The sequence below is a fragment of the Kogia breviceps genome, chromosome 1, assembly GCF_026419965.1.
Source record: "Kogia breviceps isolate mKogBre1 chromosome 1, mKogBre1 haplotype 1, whole genome shotgun sequence".
NCBI lineage: Eukaryota > Metazoa > Chordata > Mammalia > Artiodactyla > Physeteridae > Kogia > Kogia breviceps.
The window spans coordinates 87362612-87383313 of record NC_081310.1 but is presented as its reverse complement, the minus strand read 5'-3'; the positions used below and the strand labels follow the sequence as shown (position 1 = coordinate 87383313).

General features: G+C 44.3%; 1 protein-coding gene across 10 annotated transcripts in view; it reads left to right on the top strand.

Annotated features, from left to right (window-relative positions):
- ARHGEF11 (Rho guanine nucleotide exchange factor 11) overlaps positions 1 to 20702 on the top strand; it is a 112243-nt gene that overhangs the window by 50698 nt on the left and 40843 nt on the right. For 6 of the 10 annotated variants that reach the window (XM_059054135.2, XM_059054106.2, XM_059054177.2 and 3 more), the window contains exons 2-9: positions 11545 to 11577; positions 12756 to 12770; positions 13100 to 13188; positions 14181 to 14279; positions 17777 to 17826; positions 18161 to 18218; positions 18792 to 18970; positions 19817 to 19888. In XM_059054135.2, coding sequence (XP_058910118.1) covers positions 11545 to 11577; positions 12756 to 12770; positions 13100 to 13188; positions 14181 to 14279; positions 17777 to 17826; positions 18161 to 18218; positions 18792 to 18970; positions 19817 to 19888 — 595 coding nt within the window. The remainder of the gene's footprint in view (positions 1 to 11544; positions 11578 to 12755; positions 12771 to 13099; positions 13189 to 14180; positions 14280 to 17776; positions 17827 to 18160; positions 18219 to 18791; positions 18971 to 19816; positions 19889 to 20702) is intronic. The other 4 variants (XM_067038987.1, XM_067038971.1, XM_059054152.2 and 1 more) reach the window with 2 other exon arrangements.

Below are 20702 nucleotides of genomic sequence, written 5' to 3'. Positions count from 1 at the left end.
ATGAGAAAACTGAGGATCACAGAGAGTAACTTTGCCTCGGTCACACAAATGATCAGAGACAGAGCCAGGACACACGGCTGTTCTAACTCCACACTCCCCCACACCACTCCTCAACATCAGTTTGAATTCCTGGGCATAGCCTGAGTGTTGAGCTTTTCCTGAGGGATGTGTGACAACTTATAGACATCAAAATGCATCTATACCTGTGCTGGTAGAGCCTGGGAGGCTACTGGGGTGTTGGGTTCTGAGTAAAGAGAAGGGTGCACAGCCAGGGTCGTGTGGCATTGTTCTCTGCTCAGCACTGCAGACGGCCGCCCCCAGAGCAGGGCTCACTGCTTCCTCACTGGGGCTCCAGAGACGCTGTGGCACGCCCTCAGGGGCTCACAGTCCAGCAAACAAGGGAGAAAGGTCGGCGCCCATGTACGAAGAGCTTTGGCAGAAACGTGTAGCAGGTGCTGTGGGAAACAAAGGAGCTTGGGAGGAGTCACTCTGGGCATTGACTGGTTTGAAGGGCACAAGGCCCTGCCATGGTAGAGAAGGCACAGTTCAGTACAGCTGTGGCCAGAGGAGGCCAGACCAGTGCTGTCCAATAGAAATAGAGTGCAAGCCTCGAGTGTAACTGAAGATTTTCTAGTAGCCCCATTAGAAATAGTAAAGAGAAACATGTGAATTAATTTTAATGTGTATTTCATTTAACTCAGTATATTCAAAATATGTTATTTCAACATGTAGTCGATATAAGAATTATTAATATTTTACATTATTATTATTTTTTTTGTACTTTGTCTCTGAAATCTTGTACTGACAGTGTCTCAGTTCAGACTAATCACATTTCGGGTGCTCTGCGGTTTCCCTGTTACACAGTGCAGGGCCAGAAGTTACTCCTCATGTCGGCCTCCAGCAGCCACTCTCAGTGCTCTCTCTCTCTCCTGCCTTTGCTGTTATATCCCAGCAGCTGGGCTCTCATTCAGGTACCCATCATCTCTGCCCCACCTGTTCTCTGGGCCTCCAGGCTTAATCTCTTCTTGTCCACTCTACTCACTGCAGTCAGACCTGTCTTTTTTTTTTTTTTTTAAAACATCTTCATGGAGTGTAATTGCTTTACAATGGTGTGTTAGTTTCTGCTTATAACAAAGTGAATCAGTTATACATATACATATATCCCCATATCTCTTCCCTCTTGTGTATCCCTCCCTATCCCACCCCTCTAGGTGGTCATAAACCACCTAGCTGATCTCCCCGTGCCATGTGGCTGCTTCCCACTAGCTATCCACCCTACGTTTGGTAGTGTATATATGTCCATGCCACTCTCTCACATCGTCACAGCTTACCCTTCCCCCTCCCCATATCCTCAAGTCCATGCTTTAGTAGGTCTGTGTTTTATTCCCGTCCTATCACTAATCTCTTCATGACATTTTTTTTCTTAGATTCCATATATATGTGTTAGCATACGGTATTTGTTTTTCTCCTTCTGACTTACTTCACTCTGTATGACAGACTCCAGGTCCATCCACCTCATTACAAATAACTCAGTTTCATTTCTTTTAATGGCTGAGTAATATTCCATTGTATATATGTGCCACATCTTCTTTATCCATTAATCTGTTGATGGACACTTAGGTTGCTTCCATGTCCTGGCTATCGTAAATAGAGCTGCAATGAACATTTCTGGTGCATGACTCTTTTTGAATTATGGTTTTCTCAGGGTATATGCCCAGTAGTGGGATTGCTGAGTCGTATGGTAGGTAGTTCTATTTTTAGTTTTTTAAGGAACTAGATCTGCTCCTGTTACTTCCTTCTAGAAAACCTTCAACAGCTCCCCTCCGTAAACAATAAAATCCATAACCTGCCCTAACCTTTTCCTCTGTCCTTGTACTTCCTAACATGAATATGTTGTTTTAGTTTTGAAAACCTTTGATATTCCCTATTTCATTTAATTCTCACAGCAGCTCTATGAGATAGGTAGAGCAGGGCAGGTGAATTATCCACATTTTTTAGGTGGAGAAACTGAGACTCAGTGAGTTTGAGAGAGTTTCCTAATGTCCACCAGCTGTTAGGTGGCAGAACCAGGACGAGAACCCATGTCTTTTCAGTTTTATCTCTTGTTCACTCCTCGTGTCTGGCCCTTTCCTCTTTTCTCCCCTGTGATGCACTGGCAGCCTTACCAAATTCGCCGTGTTCTTGACCTCCTTCTGTGCCTCTACTTATGCTGTTTGCTCCCCCTAGCATGTCCTTGCACAGCCACAGCTTCCCATCAGAATTCCACCCTTCCCCGGGCTCTGGTTAAATGTCTCCTCTCTGATTCCTCCTTTGCCATCTCCTCAACCAGATCTACTTTGTAGTTACCAACACATCCTAACATGCATTTTCTTGTTTAGTGAATGCTTCACTGCTTTGTGTACAGAATAGGATTCTAGAGATCTGAGAGATAGAAGGCTTTAGGAGCTTAACCAGTTCTTACAGCCAGGTTGATGTCACTCCCTGCTGTAAGTGTGTGGAGAGGCTAACACCTTCCTACTTCATTTAGCCTCTGTTAAAACTGTGAAACTGTGGATTTAACCCTAACATACGCACGTTGTGGAGGTTACTCAGAACACTTCCTTTTGATGGTAAGTATGTGCTTATGATATTTTGATGTCTATAAAGTTCTTTTGTGTGTATTATCTGATTTCATCTTTCAACACGTATTTATTGAATGTCCACTATGTACTGTGTTCTGGAGCTGCTATGTGCTCTGGAGAATAAGAGACAATGAAGTTTATCATTAAATGAGGAAAGTAGGCATTAAACAATCAGGAAAACAGCCAGATAACTAGTTACTATTGAGTTAGGCATTGCAAAGGGAAATTTCAGGGGAGATTCAGCTTCTTGGGTATCGGAGAGAACTTTGCTGAGAAGAAGCATTTACGCTGAACCGTGAAGAATGAGTGTGAGTTGGCCTGGCCGAGGTGGGAGAGAAGGCCCCTAGGTTTGGAGTATAGTGAGCAAGGTGGGGGGCAGAGGGGGAAGCACAAGTGATGAGAACCTGCCAGGCCATGCAGAGGATTTGGAACTTTATACAAGGACAGCGGGAAACCATGGAAGGGTGATGTGTGTTCTAAATTATCTTTTGAAGAACCCCCCCTGACTGTGTATAGAGAATGGGTGAATTCTAAAGGAGTGGAGGCTGGAGGAGATGTGAGGAGACCAGTTGTTCTAGGTGAGAGGTGTCTTCCACCAGCATGTGACAGGAAGGGGCAAAAGTAAGTGGATTCCAAAAATAATAGTAGGTAATATCAGTAGGACTAGGCGGTTGGTTAGATTTGAGGGGGTGTCAAAAATAACTCAGGTTTCTGGCACGAGCGACTGTGTGTGGCCCTGTTTTCCTGAGGAGGAACTATTTGCTCAGGAGCCAGGGTCAGGCTTGGGCTGGGGAGATTGATTTCAGCGTGAACATTTTAGCTTCGAGGGATCAGTGATGGTGATTTGGTTCCGCGAAACACCCTCTGAAGAAAGTGGAATTACCCACATTTGTTATTGAGAAACTGAGACTTGGAGAGGTTGGGTGGTTTGCCTGAGACTACACAGTGAGGACAAGGCTGAGCCTGAGCTGGAGCTGAGCCTGAACTTTACCCCTAAAGCTGTGCTTTCCAGACCATACCACATGGGCCGCGTGCTACCCTGTCGGCATACCAGTTCTCTGCCTCCACACAACCCCGTCTGCCAGGTTGTCTGCTCTGATCGTCAAACAAGTCCTCAAGCCTCTTGTTCTCCAGGAGTCCTTCATGGAAGTGTGAAGGAGAGCTTTCCTGGCTCTGCCCTACCTAGAATTAGAACACACCAGGAGTCATCCCCACTTTTCCATGTATTGTTCACTCACTCAATCATGCACTGTTCCACTCACCTCTGACACTTGTGGAGTGTAGGTCACCCAATCTGGACCTGGACAAGACTTCTGAAAACACAGTAGAGCCATTTGCATAGGACTTTACACTTCCAAAGAACTTAACAAATATCACCTCTTTGATCCTCACCTCAGCTCTGGGAGAAAGAAAGCACGTGTACATTCTTTCAGCAAACATTTTAGAGCAGGTGCCCACCACGCACAAGACGCTTTGCTGGACCTTGGTTGGTGTTACAAGGATGAGTAAGATGCCGTCCTTGTTCTCAAGGGGTTTAAGGTCTACCAGGGAAAACAGATGATAGACTAAGAAGTTAAGGGACTTGTTTTGAGAGTTCCTCAAAGTTACGGTCCTCTAAATAAGGAATCACTTGGACTGCCTGTTGAAATAAAAATAGTATTCATACCATAGACCTGCTGAGTTGAACCGACGGGGCTGGAGCCTCAAATAATTTGTATGCTGCTCCTCAGCTAGTAGATGATCCACTTGAGATGTGAGCCTTTTCTGGCTACATTGCCAGAGACTTTCCCACTCCATTTTTCTGCCCTCTACTTTTACAGGTGAGAGAATTGACACGTGTAGAAGTCAAGTGGGTAGTGGCCCACAGTGAATTCGAGACAGAATTGGAATTAGCACCTGAATTTCCGATTTCCAAGCCCAGTGCTTTTCTGCAACATCATTTAAAGTGTTAACTTTGCACTCTGGTTCTGATTGAAACCACTGCTTTTACTTGATCTGTACCCTTTTTTCCCTCTAAATGTCTTCAATTACATAAGCTCTTAGGGAGCATTTGTGTCATATTCTGTCAGCAAGGATTGTCTGCAAACTGGCCTCTTTTCTTTACTGTAGGGATGTGCTATGTTTCCAGCCTCAGACCGTAGGGAAAATTCTACCCAGAGGCAGAATCCTTGGAAAGTTAGGGTGCCAGGAAGCTGCTTAAAGCTCCACCCTGGCAGATAAGGGAAACCAGACCAGCAGGACCAGGTCAGGGTTCAGTGGGTGTGGACTTTATCTAGAACTAAGGTCCTGGCAAGGTAGCTCTTTCCTGGTTACTACTCCTCGCTTTGGGCAGGGATTCAAGAACATTACTTTGCCCCAGACTCAAAACACCTAGGTCAGCCTGTGTATAGTGTACTTTTTATATCTATCTATCATATGTGTTATATATCTTTATATACATGTATTGCATATATGTATTATGTATTTGTAGCTCATGTATATATCATATATATTATATATGTGTGCATATGTGAGATGTATATATTATATGTGTGTTTGTATATGTGTGCATGTGTGTACATATGTATGTAAAAAAGAAAATAGAGTCCAGTAAAGACCAATTAGATCTACATACGGGCACAGGTCATATAGCTTTTTGTTTAGGAACACAGACCTTGAAGTCAGTTACTTAACCTCTGTTCACTCATCTGAGAATGGAGATGTACTACTTGCCTCACCAGGCTTTTGTGATGGTTAAATGAGATAATGTGTGTCAAATGTTTAGCATGGTACCTGGTAGCTAGTAAGAACTTAATAATTATTATCACAGAACAGGGATATTCTCGGCCTTTCCCTCATTTACACATTTGTGGTGGGGTGGGGCTGAGGATGAAGAGACATCCCATTGGAAGGGGCTGATACCACCCAGCTTAAGCCAGTTGTCACCATATGAGACTAAAGCCCCAGTGATACCAGAACTTCTGCCTTTTCAAGAGAAACCAGAAACCTGTATTTTTAAATATGAAATTGCCTGATTTTTAAAATTTTTAACAATTAATTTTAAACACATATATACATATATGTGTGTGTGCACACTTATATACATATGTATATATGTGTGTATACACACGCGCGCGCGCACACACACACACACACACACACAAATACCATCGGCCAACAGCAGGGATTTGTGGGCTGGTACCACTCTTCAGCTTTGCTGTCTGGAAGGTCACCAGAACTCTCCTTGCTTCCTCACACACCCTCTAGGCTAGGATGAGGAGGCTGTTTCACCATGTATTTGCAGAGCGCCCATCCTGTGTCTGGTGCTGGGGAGCATACCGGGAAGAACACCCTGTAACCATTGCCCTCTGGCAGAGAGGCAGGGCTAACACAGCAGATGATAGGGAGCAGTGTAGGAAGGAGGAACATTTGTGAAAGAATGTGGGCTGCATTGTAAAGAAAAGGATGAGGAAGTGGAAGATTTCTGTGAACTGATACGGAGTTTCTTTGAGGGTATATCAAATGAGAAATCAAAGTGTAAAAGGTGTAGGATACTACCTGTTGTGGAAGCAAGAAAGGAAAATAAGAGTGTTTATATGTTTGCTTAGTTTTTACAAGAAGAAACACAGAAAACCAAAAACATGAAAGTGGTTACTTGGGGAGGAGTGGGATGAAGGGACAGGGACACTTCTGAATATACCTTTTAAATTGCATTTTGAGTTTTCAACCATGTAAATGTTTGACAAATTCAAAAAATAAAATTAAATAAATAAGCCTGAAAAAGCAAACCCTAAAATTACAGACAAATATAAAAAGAAACCTAGGGACTTCCCTGACGGTACAGTGGTTAAAACTCCACGCTTTCACGGCAGGGGGGGGCAGATTAGGTCCCTGGTAGGGGACTAAGATCCCACATGCTGCATGGTGCAGCCAAAAAAAAAAGAGTAACCTAAATGCATTTCAAATTGATACCATAAAGAAGAATTAATCCAAAGTAACTTTCACACACAGTACTGGCTGTATACCTTTAGTGGGGTATAGTCTAAGGACAGAAAGAATTGCAAGGAAAGGCTGAACTTTACTTAGTAAGTTTGCTGTTGCCAGTGTTACTGATGTAGTAACTCTGGAAACAGTATTTGATGTATTACAGAAGAGAGCAAATGAGTAAATATATTACTATTGTTTGTGAACAAGGTTCTCACTATGGGAAAAGGAAGATAAAATATGGAATTGGGGAAGATGAGGAAGAACCCTGTAGTATTGGAGTCGAACAAGATTTTATTGTGAACTCACAATTTCTTAATCAATTTATTTCCTGGCTCTGTCCATTGAAAGGGCCTAGAAGCAGTGACAGCTTAGCAGCAATGAGCACCTAGCATCCAGATCTTGTTTCTAAATACATTTCCTACTAAAAGGAACCAGGGCTCCTTAGAGAAATGTTTGAGTCAAAGTCTGACATAGGCAAAATACAAGGCGAGCCTGGAGTATTTTTGTGTGTGTGCCAGAAAATAAAGATGCACTCAAAGACAGATAGTGACACTTTAAAGGACACAGGAGCTGGCTTGTAGAAGCTCCCACCAGCCAAATTGGGACAGCTTTAACATTTTTTTAAAAGCAGTAATGGATTATAATGCATTGCATTGGGGGAAAAAAATTCATGAGTTCATAACACTATTCCAGAAAAGGGACAAAATGACCTTCTTTACAAGATTGCCTGCTAATAGATGTAGAAGGAATGATAGAATTCCTTCACCTCATCATGCTGCCCCTTCAACTTTAATATAGGTTAGAAAATTTTCCCAAAATGCCATTTTGCAGCCACCAATGCAGTAAGTGGTTCAGGCCAGGATCACCAATGGATAGTAAAACTATTGGGTGGGAAGCTGTTGGACAACAGGATATTCACCAGTCTCAAAATAATACCCCACAGATTTCCCACTAATTCAAATGGGGAAACATACTTTTACCATTAAGAAATCTTAGGAGCACCAACTTATCTAAGTAATCAAACCTAGGATCACCAGAAATGGGCAAGTTATGCTACATCACTTATCTATTATTATTTTAAAATGTTTAATCTGAGGAGACAGGCAGATCTGTTGCAGGCCATTCAATAAGACAACTGGCCTGAACTCTTCTACATGTTAGTGTTAGGAGAGACCAAGAAAAGTGGGCAGGCAGGGGGGTGATATTCTAGATTAAATGAATCTAAAAACCATGAATGAAGACAATTCTGAGATCTTTGACTGGATCGTGTATTGAGGCAGTTGGGGAACAACTATGTAGGAGATTAATGAAACAAGTAGGGAAATTTGAATATAGACTATATATTAGATAATATTATTATTTTTTGTTTTTATTTTTTGGCTGTATTGGATCTTCGTTGCTGTGCACGGGCTTTCTCTAGTTGCGGCGAGTGGGGGCTATTCTTTGTTGCGGTGCGCGGGCTTCTCATCATCGTGGCTTCTCATCGTTGTGGCTTCTCTTGTTGCGGAGCATGGACTCTAGGCACGCGGGTTTCAGTAGCTGTGGCTCACGGGCTCCAGTAGTTGTGGCTCTAGAGTGCAGGCTCAGTAGTTGTGGTGCACGGGCTTAGTTGCTCTGTGGCATGCGGGATCTTCCCGGACCAGGGATTGAACCCGTGTCCCCTGCATTGGCAGGCAGATTCTTAACCACTGCGCCACCAGGGAAGCCCTAGGTAATATTATCGTATCAAAGTTAAACTCACTGGGTGTGCCGATGGCATTGTGGTTATGTAGAATTCCAAGGGTCTTGGGGGACATATGCTGAAGTATTTAGGGGTAAAATGTCATGATGTGTGCAACTTTCAAATGGGAAAAAGTGTATAATCATAGAAAGATAAAGCAAGTGACAAATGTTAATTGGTGAATCTAGATGAAGGTATATAGGTGTTCATCATGCTGCCCCTTCAACTTTAATAATAAGTTTGAAAATTTTCCCCAAAAATGTTGGGGTAAAAGAAATGTGAGCTGCAGTGGCCAGGGAAGGCTTCATGGAATCAATGCCATTTGACCAGAGCCTTGAAAAAGGAGTAAAGGAGGGATAGAGAGGAGAAGGGATGGAGGTCTTCATAAAGCAGAGGTGAGAATGAATACAGCATCTTTTAGGATCCAGGAGAGGTAAGGAAAAGTGAACAAATAATAAGAGTGAATTTGAAAGGTACTTGGATCCACTTGATGAAAGGCCTTTAATACCAGGTAATTGCACGCACATCCGATCATATCATATAGATAGTAAGAAGGGAAATCATAGGTTCTTGACCGGGGGGGGACCCAAAGAAATATTGTTTGGGAAAGTTAGTCCTTTGTGGTAGAATGCTGGAGGGACTGGAGAGTGAAAACAAGAGGTCTGTTTTTTTTTTTTAAGTCATCCAGACTTGAGGCAATGGACACGTGGCTTAAAGTGATGGATATCAGTGATAATGTAAAGGAAGGAGCAACTCTGGGAAAACATAAAAGGACTTACCAGTCTCCATAACTGACTGGATAAATATGGGGGTTACTGAGAAGTTGATTCAGAAGGTCTATCTCAATGATGCCATTTAGAGAGCCACAAATTTTGCGGGAACTTCTCTACTCTCCTGGGCCTTCTCCATGCCCATCAGACTTATGCTGATTGGAATCTGATCTCTGCTGCCCAGTTTTGATGGGAATATCATCAGGAAGAGGGAGAGCCCACCATTAAAGTCTTGATCTGCTGATACAGGCGTTTCTTCCTCCTCTAATTCAGTGGTAGTTTTTCCTCCTTTAAGCTCTCAAAGAGAAAAAAAAATTTTACAACTGTTACAATTATAGTTATGTTGTAATCCCCCATGTCCTCCACTGTCTCTGCCCTAGCCTGTGATTTTTTTTTTTTTTTAGAGGAACTTTCAATGGCTACAGAAATGATCCTTGTCTTTGCCCCTAACAGTCCTCTACTGCCAGGTACATAAACCTTGGCTTCATGTGCTTTGAGTTACATTGAACAGCTCACAACCTAGCTCAAATGCAAAACCAAACCAGGTTAAGTTACCCAGCCATTCCTTCTAAGCTTAAATGCGGGCATAGGAAACCAGTTTCCTGCAGAGTCAAGCAGAACAAGGCAAGGAGGAGACCCAAGCTGTCCCAAGATAGAATGGGCTTTCTCCTGAAGTAGTAAGGAGGGAGAAGTGCAAGCCCGTTCTGGGTAACCCAGGGGTGGGATGTTGTGGATCTAGCTGAAGACAGCAGATGAGCAGCTGGAATAAAAAAACCTTTAAAAGTTCATTCTGAGAATCCCTCACCGATGTGGGGAGCGGAGCTATTGCCATTCAGTGTTTATACTGAAGTTCTATATGTATACCTCATCCATTACCTGCAAGTGACTGTGTCTTATTCATTTTTGTACCCCGTAGTACCTGGCATAGTATCTAGAGCAGCGCTGTGCAATTGAACTTTCTGCAGCAATGGAAGTGTTTTATTCTGCACTGTCCTGTATGGTAGCCACTAGCCATAGTACAACTGAGAAACAGAATTTTAAAATTTAAATATCTACATGTGGCTAGTGGCTGTTGTATTAGATAGCACAGGTATAGAATCTAGGACTTTTTTTTTTCCATTTTATTGAGGTATAATTGACACACAGCACTGCCTACGTTTAAGATGTACAGCATAGGGCTTCCCTGGTAGCACAGTGGTTGAGAGTCTGCCTGCCGATGCAGGAGACACGGGTTCGTGCCCCGGTCCAGGAAGATCCCACATGCCACGGAGCGGCTGGGCCCGTGAGCCATGACCGCTGAGCCTGTGCGTCCGGAGCCTGTGCTCCACAAAGGGAGAGGCCACAACAGTGAGAGGCCCACGTACCGCACAAAAAAAAAAAAAAAAAAAAGTTGTACAGCATAATGACCTGGCATCCATGTATTGCAAAATGATTACCACAGTAAGTTTAGTTACCATCCATAGATTCTAGGACACTTATTAAATGATGAGCTAAGTTGAATCTTTACCTTGGATGAGGAGGTAGCGGGGTGGCAGGGCATGATGGACTAGGGTAATTTGAAGAAAGCCAGAAGTTGTAGCTTCTGGAAGTTCACATTCTTGTCTGGCTGACAGGTGTAGTAATGGGGAGTAGAGTAAGAAGAACATCTAGGAAGAAGGAACAGTATGGGCAAAGACAGGAGCTGGAAACCATGGCAAGTGAAAGAACAGTGAAGAGCAGGGACCAAAAATAGGACAGAGCATTCACTGTGTCAGGCACAGGGGGTGCTGATCAACAAGACCACCCTGACTTCGTGGACCTTATAGCCCTACAGACAAGCACACAAGCAGCTCCACTGATTGTCTGCAGTAAGGTTAGGTACTGGGAGCTGTGGGAGACAGCGGAGGGGTGCTGACTGGCATTAGGCAGTACTTCCTTTTCGATGCTGTGGCTAATGGCCTTGCTTGAAGACAGGGTGACCTTTCTCCCAAGTACAATGGGGAAGCTCTAAAAGGTTTTAATCAGCAAAATGGCACAGGTAAATCTGCATTTTAGTAAGGTGGTTCTACTGCATTGGCCAGTTTCCACCCCGGGTCCTTCTTAGCTTGATTGTGGTTTTTCTTTTTTTTTTTTTTTTTTTTTTTTGCGGTACGCGGGCCTCTCACTGCTGTGGCCTCTCCCGCTGCAGAGCACAGGCTCCGGACGCGCAGGTCCAGTGGCCATGGCTCACGGGCCCAGCCGCTCCGCGGCATGTGGGATCCTCCCAGACCGGGGCGCAAACCCGTGTCCCCTGCATCGGCAGGCGGACTCCCAACCACTGCGCCACCAGGGAAGCCCCTGGTTTTTCTTTTAAACCAACCATCTCCAGTGTCTTGTCTGGTTTATGTCTTGTTTCGTTTTTCTTCCTTGCTTCCTCCTTTCCTGCGTTACTCTCTCCTGGGCCCCACGCTCTCTTCTTCCTTGATGTCCTTCTCTCTCTGATCCAAAGATCAGCCAGTAAAAAGCAGTCTCACCTGTCCAGGTAAGTGGGGTGCCAGGGTGAGGGGGGAAGAAGACCCCTCTTTTAAATTTAAAAGTTACTTATTTGTACTGTGTTGTATTTATTATTTGAATAATTAGTACCTTCACATGACTCAGAATTTAAATGGTACAAACAAGAAGATAATGAAAAGATTCCAACTCCGTCCCTTTGCCCCTGGCACAGTTTCCTTCCTCAGAGGCAACCAATGATATATGTTTCTTTTGTACCCTCTCAGAGGTATTTTACACATTTTATATATATGTAAGCAAACATATAAACAAATCATTCCTTCTCTTTTACCGTCTACATAATTCTGCCTCTTCCTTTTTCCACTCAACAGCATGTCTTGGAGACTATTCCTTATCATATATAAAGAGCCCCCTCATTCTTTTATATGACTGAATACTGTGTCATTATATTGATATACTGCAGTTTATTTAACCAGTTACCCATTATGAACACTTAGACTCTTTGCAGTGTTTTACCACTGCACACAGTGCTTACATGAAGCCCCTCTACATAGTCATTTGCTAGATATGAATAGGAGACACCCTCTGGAGGGGCAGCAGCTATTGATTAGGAACTGGCAACTTGTACACTTTTCTAAAAAGGAGAGGCATAGCAATGATCTGAGTTTCTCCTGTTCCTGCAGGGGCCCTATTATTAGATCTGGTTTGGTGATCCGTGGTACCTTGAGGTTGTAGGGCCTTAATAGTTTCTAAGCAGGGTGCCTCAAGCTGGCTGTAGGAATGGGGTTGGAATACTACCACCAAACAGACCAGATTCCTGTTCTCCCATGGTACACACAAAATAAATGGAATTTCAGAGGCTTGGGTCATCATTGTACGCCTCCTTTCTAGAAAAGGGTACAAGTTGCCAATTACCCAACAGGTAAAGTTACCTATTACCCAACTAAAGGCCTAGTTACCCTCCTAGAGACACTTGTTTTGGAGAGGGATGAAGAGACGAAGCTAAAGTGAGAGAAGAGTGTCTCTGATACAGCCACTGCAGTCCTCTGCCGTGTCCCTGCAGTCCTCTGTGTGTTTGTGATCCTCCCATCCTTGCCTTCCAGTCCCCCCTTCCTTACAAATCATCACCGAAAACTAACTAGCTGTTTGGTTTTTTCTTGTCTTTTTCTCGCATTCATTTTCTCTGCTGCCTCCGTTCTGTTCCATCAGCCCCATTGCAGCCTGGTAAGACCCAACAAGCATGTGTATTTGTGCACACCCTGTTCTTGCTATTGTTTCTTTGTCTCCTGACTCCAGGAAGGGCTATTTCCCTTCACACCTTGCTGGGTATTAAAGAGATCATACTTGCCTTGCCAACCTAGGATTCCAGATAGGTGATGTTGCCAGTGGTGTAGGTGTGGCTGATCTCCCACCAGATTGAGCGGGTTACAGAGTGAGAGGGTCGGTCTCTTGTTACCCAAGACTCAGGGCCCCTTTGACAGAGCTTCCTTCTGCTACAAGGCTGATCCCTCCCTGCCCAATTCATTGTTGTGCTTTCCTTACTCTTTCTCCAGGTTAAGTAGCCTGTCTTTGGGAGATTCAGCACCTGAACGCAAGTCCCCTTCCCACCACCGCCAACCCTCCGACACCTCTGAGACAACAGGTGACCTTCTCGGGGCATTAACACGTAGACACAGAGGTGTTTACCCATACAGACAGATCTGTATACCCCAGATGTAAAACAACTTAGCCTTTATATTGAGCTCATAATGTGTGCTAGGTATTGTGTTATATGTTTTATACAAATTACCTTATTCAGTCCTTTTATCAATTGTAGAAAGTAGATTTTATCATACCTATTTTATGGATGAGGAAGCTGAAACACAGAGTGGTTAAAAAATTTGCCAAGTGTACAGGCTTGTAGCATACAAAACCAGGACCTGAAACCAGTTGAGTTTTAACTCTAGAATTCATGCTTTCTCCATCACAGGAAGCAGTCACACATACGTGCACACGTGCACGACGTCTAATAACATGCCCACAGGGATGGAGTCAGTTAGGAGTTATAGTCTCTCTCTCTTTTTTCCTACGCTCTGCATATGGTTGTATGTGTGACAAACGGGGTTTTCTCTTGTCATTTATCCTTCCCTGGATTTTGACAAGGGCCCAGCCCTCAGTCACCCCACGTGAGTTAGCCAGCTCTGCAGAATCAACAAGCGCTGGTGTCCCACCTGCTGTATTCATTGGACGTAATTTGATGGAAAACTTGCATTCTCACTTAGGCTTCAATCCGAGGGCTGCTTCTCTGTAACATTAGCCTTCAGGCTGGAGTTGGCCATGCCCCTTCCTCGACCAGTCTCACCCAGACAGGCCTAAAAAGGCAGACATGCATAAGAGAGACAAACATCTCAGCACCTCAGAGAAAGGAATTTCTTGTATAGAATACAGAGTAGGTGACAGGGTTTTGTCGATCACTGAGGAAGGCTGGCATTGCAATAGCGTGTGTGGGCAAGAAAAGTCTGGGGAATCTGGAAAGGCTTTCTGGAGGAAGAAACACACTGGGACTTCCCTGGGTTGGTCTTGGCTTGTGTGCACCAACTTTCTGATGACAGTTCCTACCGAACTCCCTTCTTTCTCCTCCTTACCTCTCACCAGGTCTCGTTCAACGCTGTGTCATCATCCAAAAGGACCAGCATGGCTTCGGCTTCACAGTCAGCGGGGATCGCATTGTTCTGGTGCAGTCTGTGCGGCCTGGTGAGTGTTGCGTCCCTGCTACCTGCAGTGTACAGTTCTTACAAAGCCACCATGTATGTGACAGTGCCATAGGACTTGAAGAACTTACATGTGCTTTCTCTGGAGGCCTGGGCATCCTGGGGCATGAATGATTCATTCTAGAACTGGTTCCGCAGGGGCATCTGGGGAAGTCTCCACAATGCTAAGCTTCCAGGCAGAATTTCTAGGGATCACACTCCAGGCTTTTTTCCCCTTTTAGAAGTGTGAAAATGGCACAATAGCCTTCAGGTCATCAGGCAGGTGCCTGATTGCCCTCCAGGGGAGCTCCTCGTCCTGGGTTGGAAGATGCCGTGGAGAATTCGAAGACCCTCTTTCTTCTTTCTCACCTTCACATGACCTTGCTCTGTGCACGAATGGTCACTGTGCTGCAGCAGTTCACAGTTGAGACAGGCACACTGGTCTAAATGTATTTGCAGATATATTAACACTAATAAATGACCTAAAGATGTGTGTTGGACAGTACGTGGGAGGAAAGGGTGTTTGTAAGTTTATATTTGGGTAGTTGGTGGTTTGAAGCTAAGTATTTCTCTTCTGATCAGTTTAGGAAGCCTCCTTAGAAGAAAATAGGATTTCAGGAGTAGTTTGAAAGATGGCCATGGAAAACACATTGGCAGGATAGAAATTTGGTGGGAAGGGAGTAGAGGGTGGGAGGGCATTATAAGCAAATCGATCAAGTAACCAGTGATGTGTGAAAAAGCTTCAGATATTTCAAAGCACTATCATATGTCAGGTGGTAGAATCATTGTTGTTAAGTGACCCAGACTGAAGAAGATGATCAGGAAGGAGATGGGAGTAGGGGAGAGTATGAAGCAAGTATCCCTAACACAAGCAAGTATCCGTAACAGGAGTGAACTTCAGTGTAGCAAATGGTATTGGGCCTGGCAATGTGGCGCATCATAAGCTTGAAGAAGAGTACAAGGAAAGGGGTAGGGGGCAGATCAGCATTTTCCCACTAAGTACAGTGCAAAATGGGAAGGAAATATACTTAATAATTTGGGAGAAATATTTGGGATTTATTTAATGGGAAAAGTGAAAAGAGAATTTCAAATTTATGACCAAAATGAGGTATGTGGATCATACAAGGATATAAATAATTATAGCTCCTTATGTTTGGTAGTTAACTTTTGTCAGTGAGAGGTTTGTTTTTCATATCCTAGGGTAGAGCTCTGAAGAGATACTTTTATTCTTTGCTTCCATATTCTCTCAAGGTTCCTGGACTAGGGTGAGACAGAGCAAGTGGGACTGCCAGTAACTTGTACTTTGCCTCTATGGTCTGTTTGATACAGAAGGTATGGGGATTCCCTCCAGAGAAGTGTGAGTTCAGCACTTTTCCAGTTTTTCCTCCTCTCAGACCTGGAGAGGAAAGAACAAAAGGATGGCTTGCAGTAAAATATGAGTTTTGGAAAATCTGTGTATTTTATGAGTATTTCGGGCAGGAGAGAGGAAGAGGCTTCATTTGGATTGGCATTGAAATCACAAGGGTAACAAAGCAGTTGTTGTCTTTTCCAGATTTTAGGCTTCTCAATTCACTGTTTCTCAAAGTGTAGTCTGTGTTCTGCCTACATCAGAATCACCTAGGCCCTTAGGATGATTGAAATCCTCATTCTGGGGCCGAGTCCCAGAAGTACTGAATCACTTGCTAGCAAGGGGGTCAAGGAATATGCTTTTTAACAAATTCTCCTGGTGAGTCTCTTGCTTACTGAAGATTAGAACTTATGCTCTAATTCCTTTACTCTGAAAAGTTTAATTTCTTTTAATCCCTAAGTTATTAGAAGTCACCTCATGTGTTTTATACATTCAGGAAAAATAGCTCTTTCCTCTCCACCTTTAGTTTCTAGATGACAGTGTAAAAGAGAGTTTTCAAGCTACTTGCAAGTACTTTTCCATAAATAGCACACTTTAGATGAGGGTAGTCTGGGTCCCAATACTGAAAAGCCAAATTGGAATGTAGTCATCACTGTAATTTCTCTTTTCAGACTAGAAACATCTAGATGTGCTTTGTCGGAGTTTTGTTTTGATCAGATGAAGGCAACTTACAGATTTAAGGATCATCTTGGGGCAGATTTACAAGAAACATAATTTTTATGCTTCTCGTGAACTTCTTTCTTTCTTTCTTTCTTTTTTAAATAAGCTTTGTGAGTGAACATATTTTTTTAAATTAATTAATTTATTTATTTGGCTGCATCAGGTCTTAGTTGCATTACGTGGGAACTTTCATTGCAGCTCACAGGCTCTTCGTTATGGCACACAGGCTTCTCTCTAGTTGTGACATGCAGTCTCCAGAGCACGCAGGCTCAGTAGTTGTGGTGCACAGGCTCAGTAGATGAGGCATGCGGGTTCAGTAGTTGTGGCATGTGGGCTGTCTAGTTGAGGCACGCGGGCTCAGAAGTTGTGGCACGTGGACTCTCTAGTTGAGGCATGTGGGCTCGGTAGTTGTGGTGCATGGGCTTAGTTGCCCCACAGCATGTGGGATCTTAGTTCCCCACCCAGGGATCGAACCCGAGTCCCCTGCATTGGAAGGTGGATTCTTTACCACTGTACCCCCAGGGGAGTCCCTCATGAACTTATCTCATCATTAGTGTTTCTTATGCTTCCTGGGTATAACTTAAACTAGGACTCTAACTTATTTAAAACTACATTTGGCCTTCCATATCCGTGAGTTTCGCATCTGAGAATTCTGCATCCATGGATTCAACCAACTGCAGATTGAAATTTCCATCTGCAGTTGTTTGAATCCACAGATGCGAAACCTGCAGGTGTGTACTACTCCATTTTAAGTAAGGGACTTGAACATCTGCAGATTTTGATATCTGTGGGAGGTACTAGAACTAATCCCCGGTGGATACCGAGGGACGACTGCACATGGTGATCAAAACCACTGCAGCTCCAGAACAATTTTTTAACAGAAAATAAAGCAGTGATCATTATCATCCTTAATGCTAAGAACCGCCATAATATCCTTGTGAACCTCTCAGGGCTTAGGGACCACGGTTTGAAAACGCTTGTTGTAATCCTCTTCTCATATTCCTCTTAAAAATGATTATTACTTCAGCAATTGTTTAATACAGTGAACTCGTTCTTCCCACTGGATAATAGGAATAACTCTGATTTGACCTTGGAACACATCTAGACACATTCAAATAAAGCACACATTACTCTCCCCAGAGCATGGCCCTGCCTCTCTGCCACCTTGGCCTGGCTCTCAGAGGAGAAGTCTGACTTCTGAGCCAGGTGGAGGAAAGAGCAAGAGATGTGTCCTTATACGGTCCAGTCCAGCTCAAAGGTAGTTGTGTCACTGGAGCAGAATAGGATGTACACCCAGCATTTGAGGCACTTAACACAGAGAGGTGAGAAGAGATTTGAGGGGGAAGGTGATCTGACAGGGTCGTTGGTGTAGATTCAGCTACCTCTGGAAAGGTCGTGGGGCTCTGCTGACCAGGCCTTCTCCTTCCTCACAGGAGGCGCAGCCATGAAAGCCGGTGTGAAAGAGGGCGACCGGATCATCAAAGTGAGTGACCTTCCCTCTCCGCCCCCAGAGGAGGGGGTGCAGCGTCACTTCTGGCCTTGGCCATCCTCCACACTTCCGTTTTCGTACCAGCTGTCATCAGCCACTGAGTAGGGGGGTGGTACCATGAGAGTGAGTAGTATAATGTGACAGAGACTGGGGACTAAGATAGCTGGGTTGCATATTCTAGGCCCTTCTTGACTGACCAAGCTTCTGTAATGTTTTACTAGGCTAGAGAGCATTGATAAATGGCTCCCTAAAGGAGTGGCGATTGACCTAGAAGGGTCCCCTGGGCTTCCACCGCCATTACTTAATAATGTCGTTTGTCCCCCAACAGGTGAATGGCACCATGGTGACCAATAGCTCACATCTGGAAGTGGTGAAGCTTATCAAATGTGAGTTGGGGAGAGCTGACAATGAAAGAAATTAGGGGATCAGATGGGGCACGGGTGGAAGCAGGCCTGTTGCCCCAGGAGGCTTCCTTTGTAGACGTGCGAGGCAGCCGAAGTCTTTCTTCTTGGCCTGATCATGGTAGACTACCACAGTTCCCCACTGTCATTTCAAGTGGAGACGTTATTAGTCTCTTATCCGACATATTTATTTTTCCACCCATCTTTGCCCTACATTTTAGATCATATTCTACTAAGACCAGGTCTCACTCAGATACCGCTCACTCCCCTCTCCCAGTCCCCGGAAACAAGGGACTGGGCAGGCAGCTCCCAGGTAGTTACGGGTGGGATTTTGGTTGAGGTCTCTGCATGAGGAAAGGGAAGGAAAGGATACTTGTGTTGATGCAGGATGGAAGGACAGGAATTAGAGAACAGGTGGGGCATTAAAAGTGAGGAGAACCTTACCTGCAGAATTATAAGCTTAATGGAAGGAGAAGGGAGAACCCCCTCCTTTGTACCTTGAATGTCTGCTATTGAGAACAATACCACTTGAGCAAGCCTGTCTTTGCCTTCCTCCAGCTGGTGCCTATGTCGCACTGACCCTTCTGGGCTCTTCACCCTCGTCCATTGGTGTCTCTGGGCCCCAGCAGGACCCAGTCCCAGCAGGAGCTCCCCGAGTCACCCCTGTGATCCCACCACCACCACCCCCTCCACCTCTGCCACCTCCACAGCGCATCACAGGACCCAAACCTCTGCAGGTAATGGTCTTCCTACTCCTCTCTTCATTCTGGTGTCCCTTTGAAGAGCTCTCCATTGGAATGAAAGCAGGTTAAATCAAATGGCAGGCTGGCAGGAAGAGACAAGCCAAAGAGCTGTATGAAGGCCATCAAAAAGTAGAGCAAAATGAGAACAGCATTAAAAGGGTGCTCCATGCCTTAGTGTCCTCTTTCCATGTAAGTGCATATGCAGTTTATCAGATAGCAGCATGCAGTGTGTTTCCTATGTGTGTGCAAGACTCTAAGGAGGCCCTTTGAGAGTTCTCCTCCCCATCGGGGATAAGGTGCACACCTCCAGCCATAGTCAGAGGCATCTGTAAAGACTGTTGCCGGTCATTGTTACAAGGGCATGGAATAAGTCAAGGAGTAGGGGAAAAGGCTTCCTGGGGAAAATGGCTGCTTGGAGGAATGAAATACGGAGCCTAGTCTGTAGGGGAGAGAGTCAGGAACTGACAAGAATAGTAGGGAGAGAACCCAAGGACCAGGAAAACCTGTGTGAGGAGTTAAAAGAGGACAGGAAGCAGATAGGAATAGGGAACAGGATTTTCTGGTTGGAAAGAAGACCGACCAGCAAGTCCTGGGAGACTTCAGAGAGCAATTGATAACAGATGTGATTACAGCCAGGGTTTCTAGGAAACTAGGAATGAAATCAAAATCAGATTTTATGTTTACTGAATTTCAGTGAGATACTGAGTGTTATACAAAACATTCTTATGACCCAGTCTCTACTCTCATAGCTCTCCTTGACCAGGAATCAGCTGGTAGACGAGAATAAAAGCTATTGATCTGGTCCCCAACTCTCACTACTGTCATATTTTCCATTCTTAGGATCCTGAATTTCAAAAACATGCCACCCAGATCCTTAGGAATATGCTGAGGCAGGAGGAAAAAGAGTTACAGGTAAGGTCACTGCTGAGGGTAGACTGGCCATTGCCTTAATGAAATAATACTGTATCAGAGCAGTCTGCCAATGTGTACAACTTAATTTGCAGGCCATATCCTATCACAGTAAAACCTTAAAAAGTCAAACTTCAGGACTACTAAAGAATTGTCATAGGCCAGTGGAATTTGTTAAAGCAGAATTTGATGGATAGAGTGAATAGGGTAATAGAGCTTATGGTAATAGGTTAAAATGGTGACTATGTAGAGAAAATACAAACAAGTGATAAGACAGGTAGAATAAAATGAGGGAACATGAGAACTGAGGAAAATCAGTTGGAATTGATCTTAAAGGTTCTGGGAAGGGAAGGATAAGAGGGAAGGACGGTGGGGGTGGGGGGTGAATGCCGGGCCAGGCTGATGGAGGAGGGGATGCAGAGAGATTTCCAGGCCTGGGGAATGATGCACAGGGAGAACCGGAAGAAGATTAATTTGGCTGGACGGGAATAACCAGATTCCTATAATAGCCGTGGCTTACAATGGGCTCCTTTCCCCTTCATTTCAATTCAACAAATTTCTAAGTTCCCACTGTATGTAAAGCATTGCTTTAGTTCCTACGGTATACAGAGATTAAAACAATTAGACAGTTCTTGCCCTCAACATGTTTACAATCTCATGGGGAAAAATTCATATTACAGTGAGGGAGTGGGAGGAACAAAGAGCTTGCAATAAGAACAGAGAAGAGAGCAGTTAATTCATAATGGGAAATGTAAGGGAAACTTCACTGAGAAGATTGTATTTCAGCTGGGCCTTGAAGGATAGGGCTTCAGTAGGC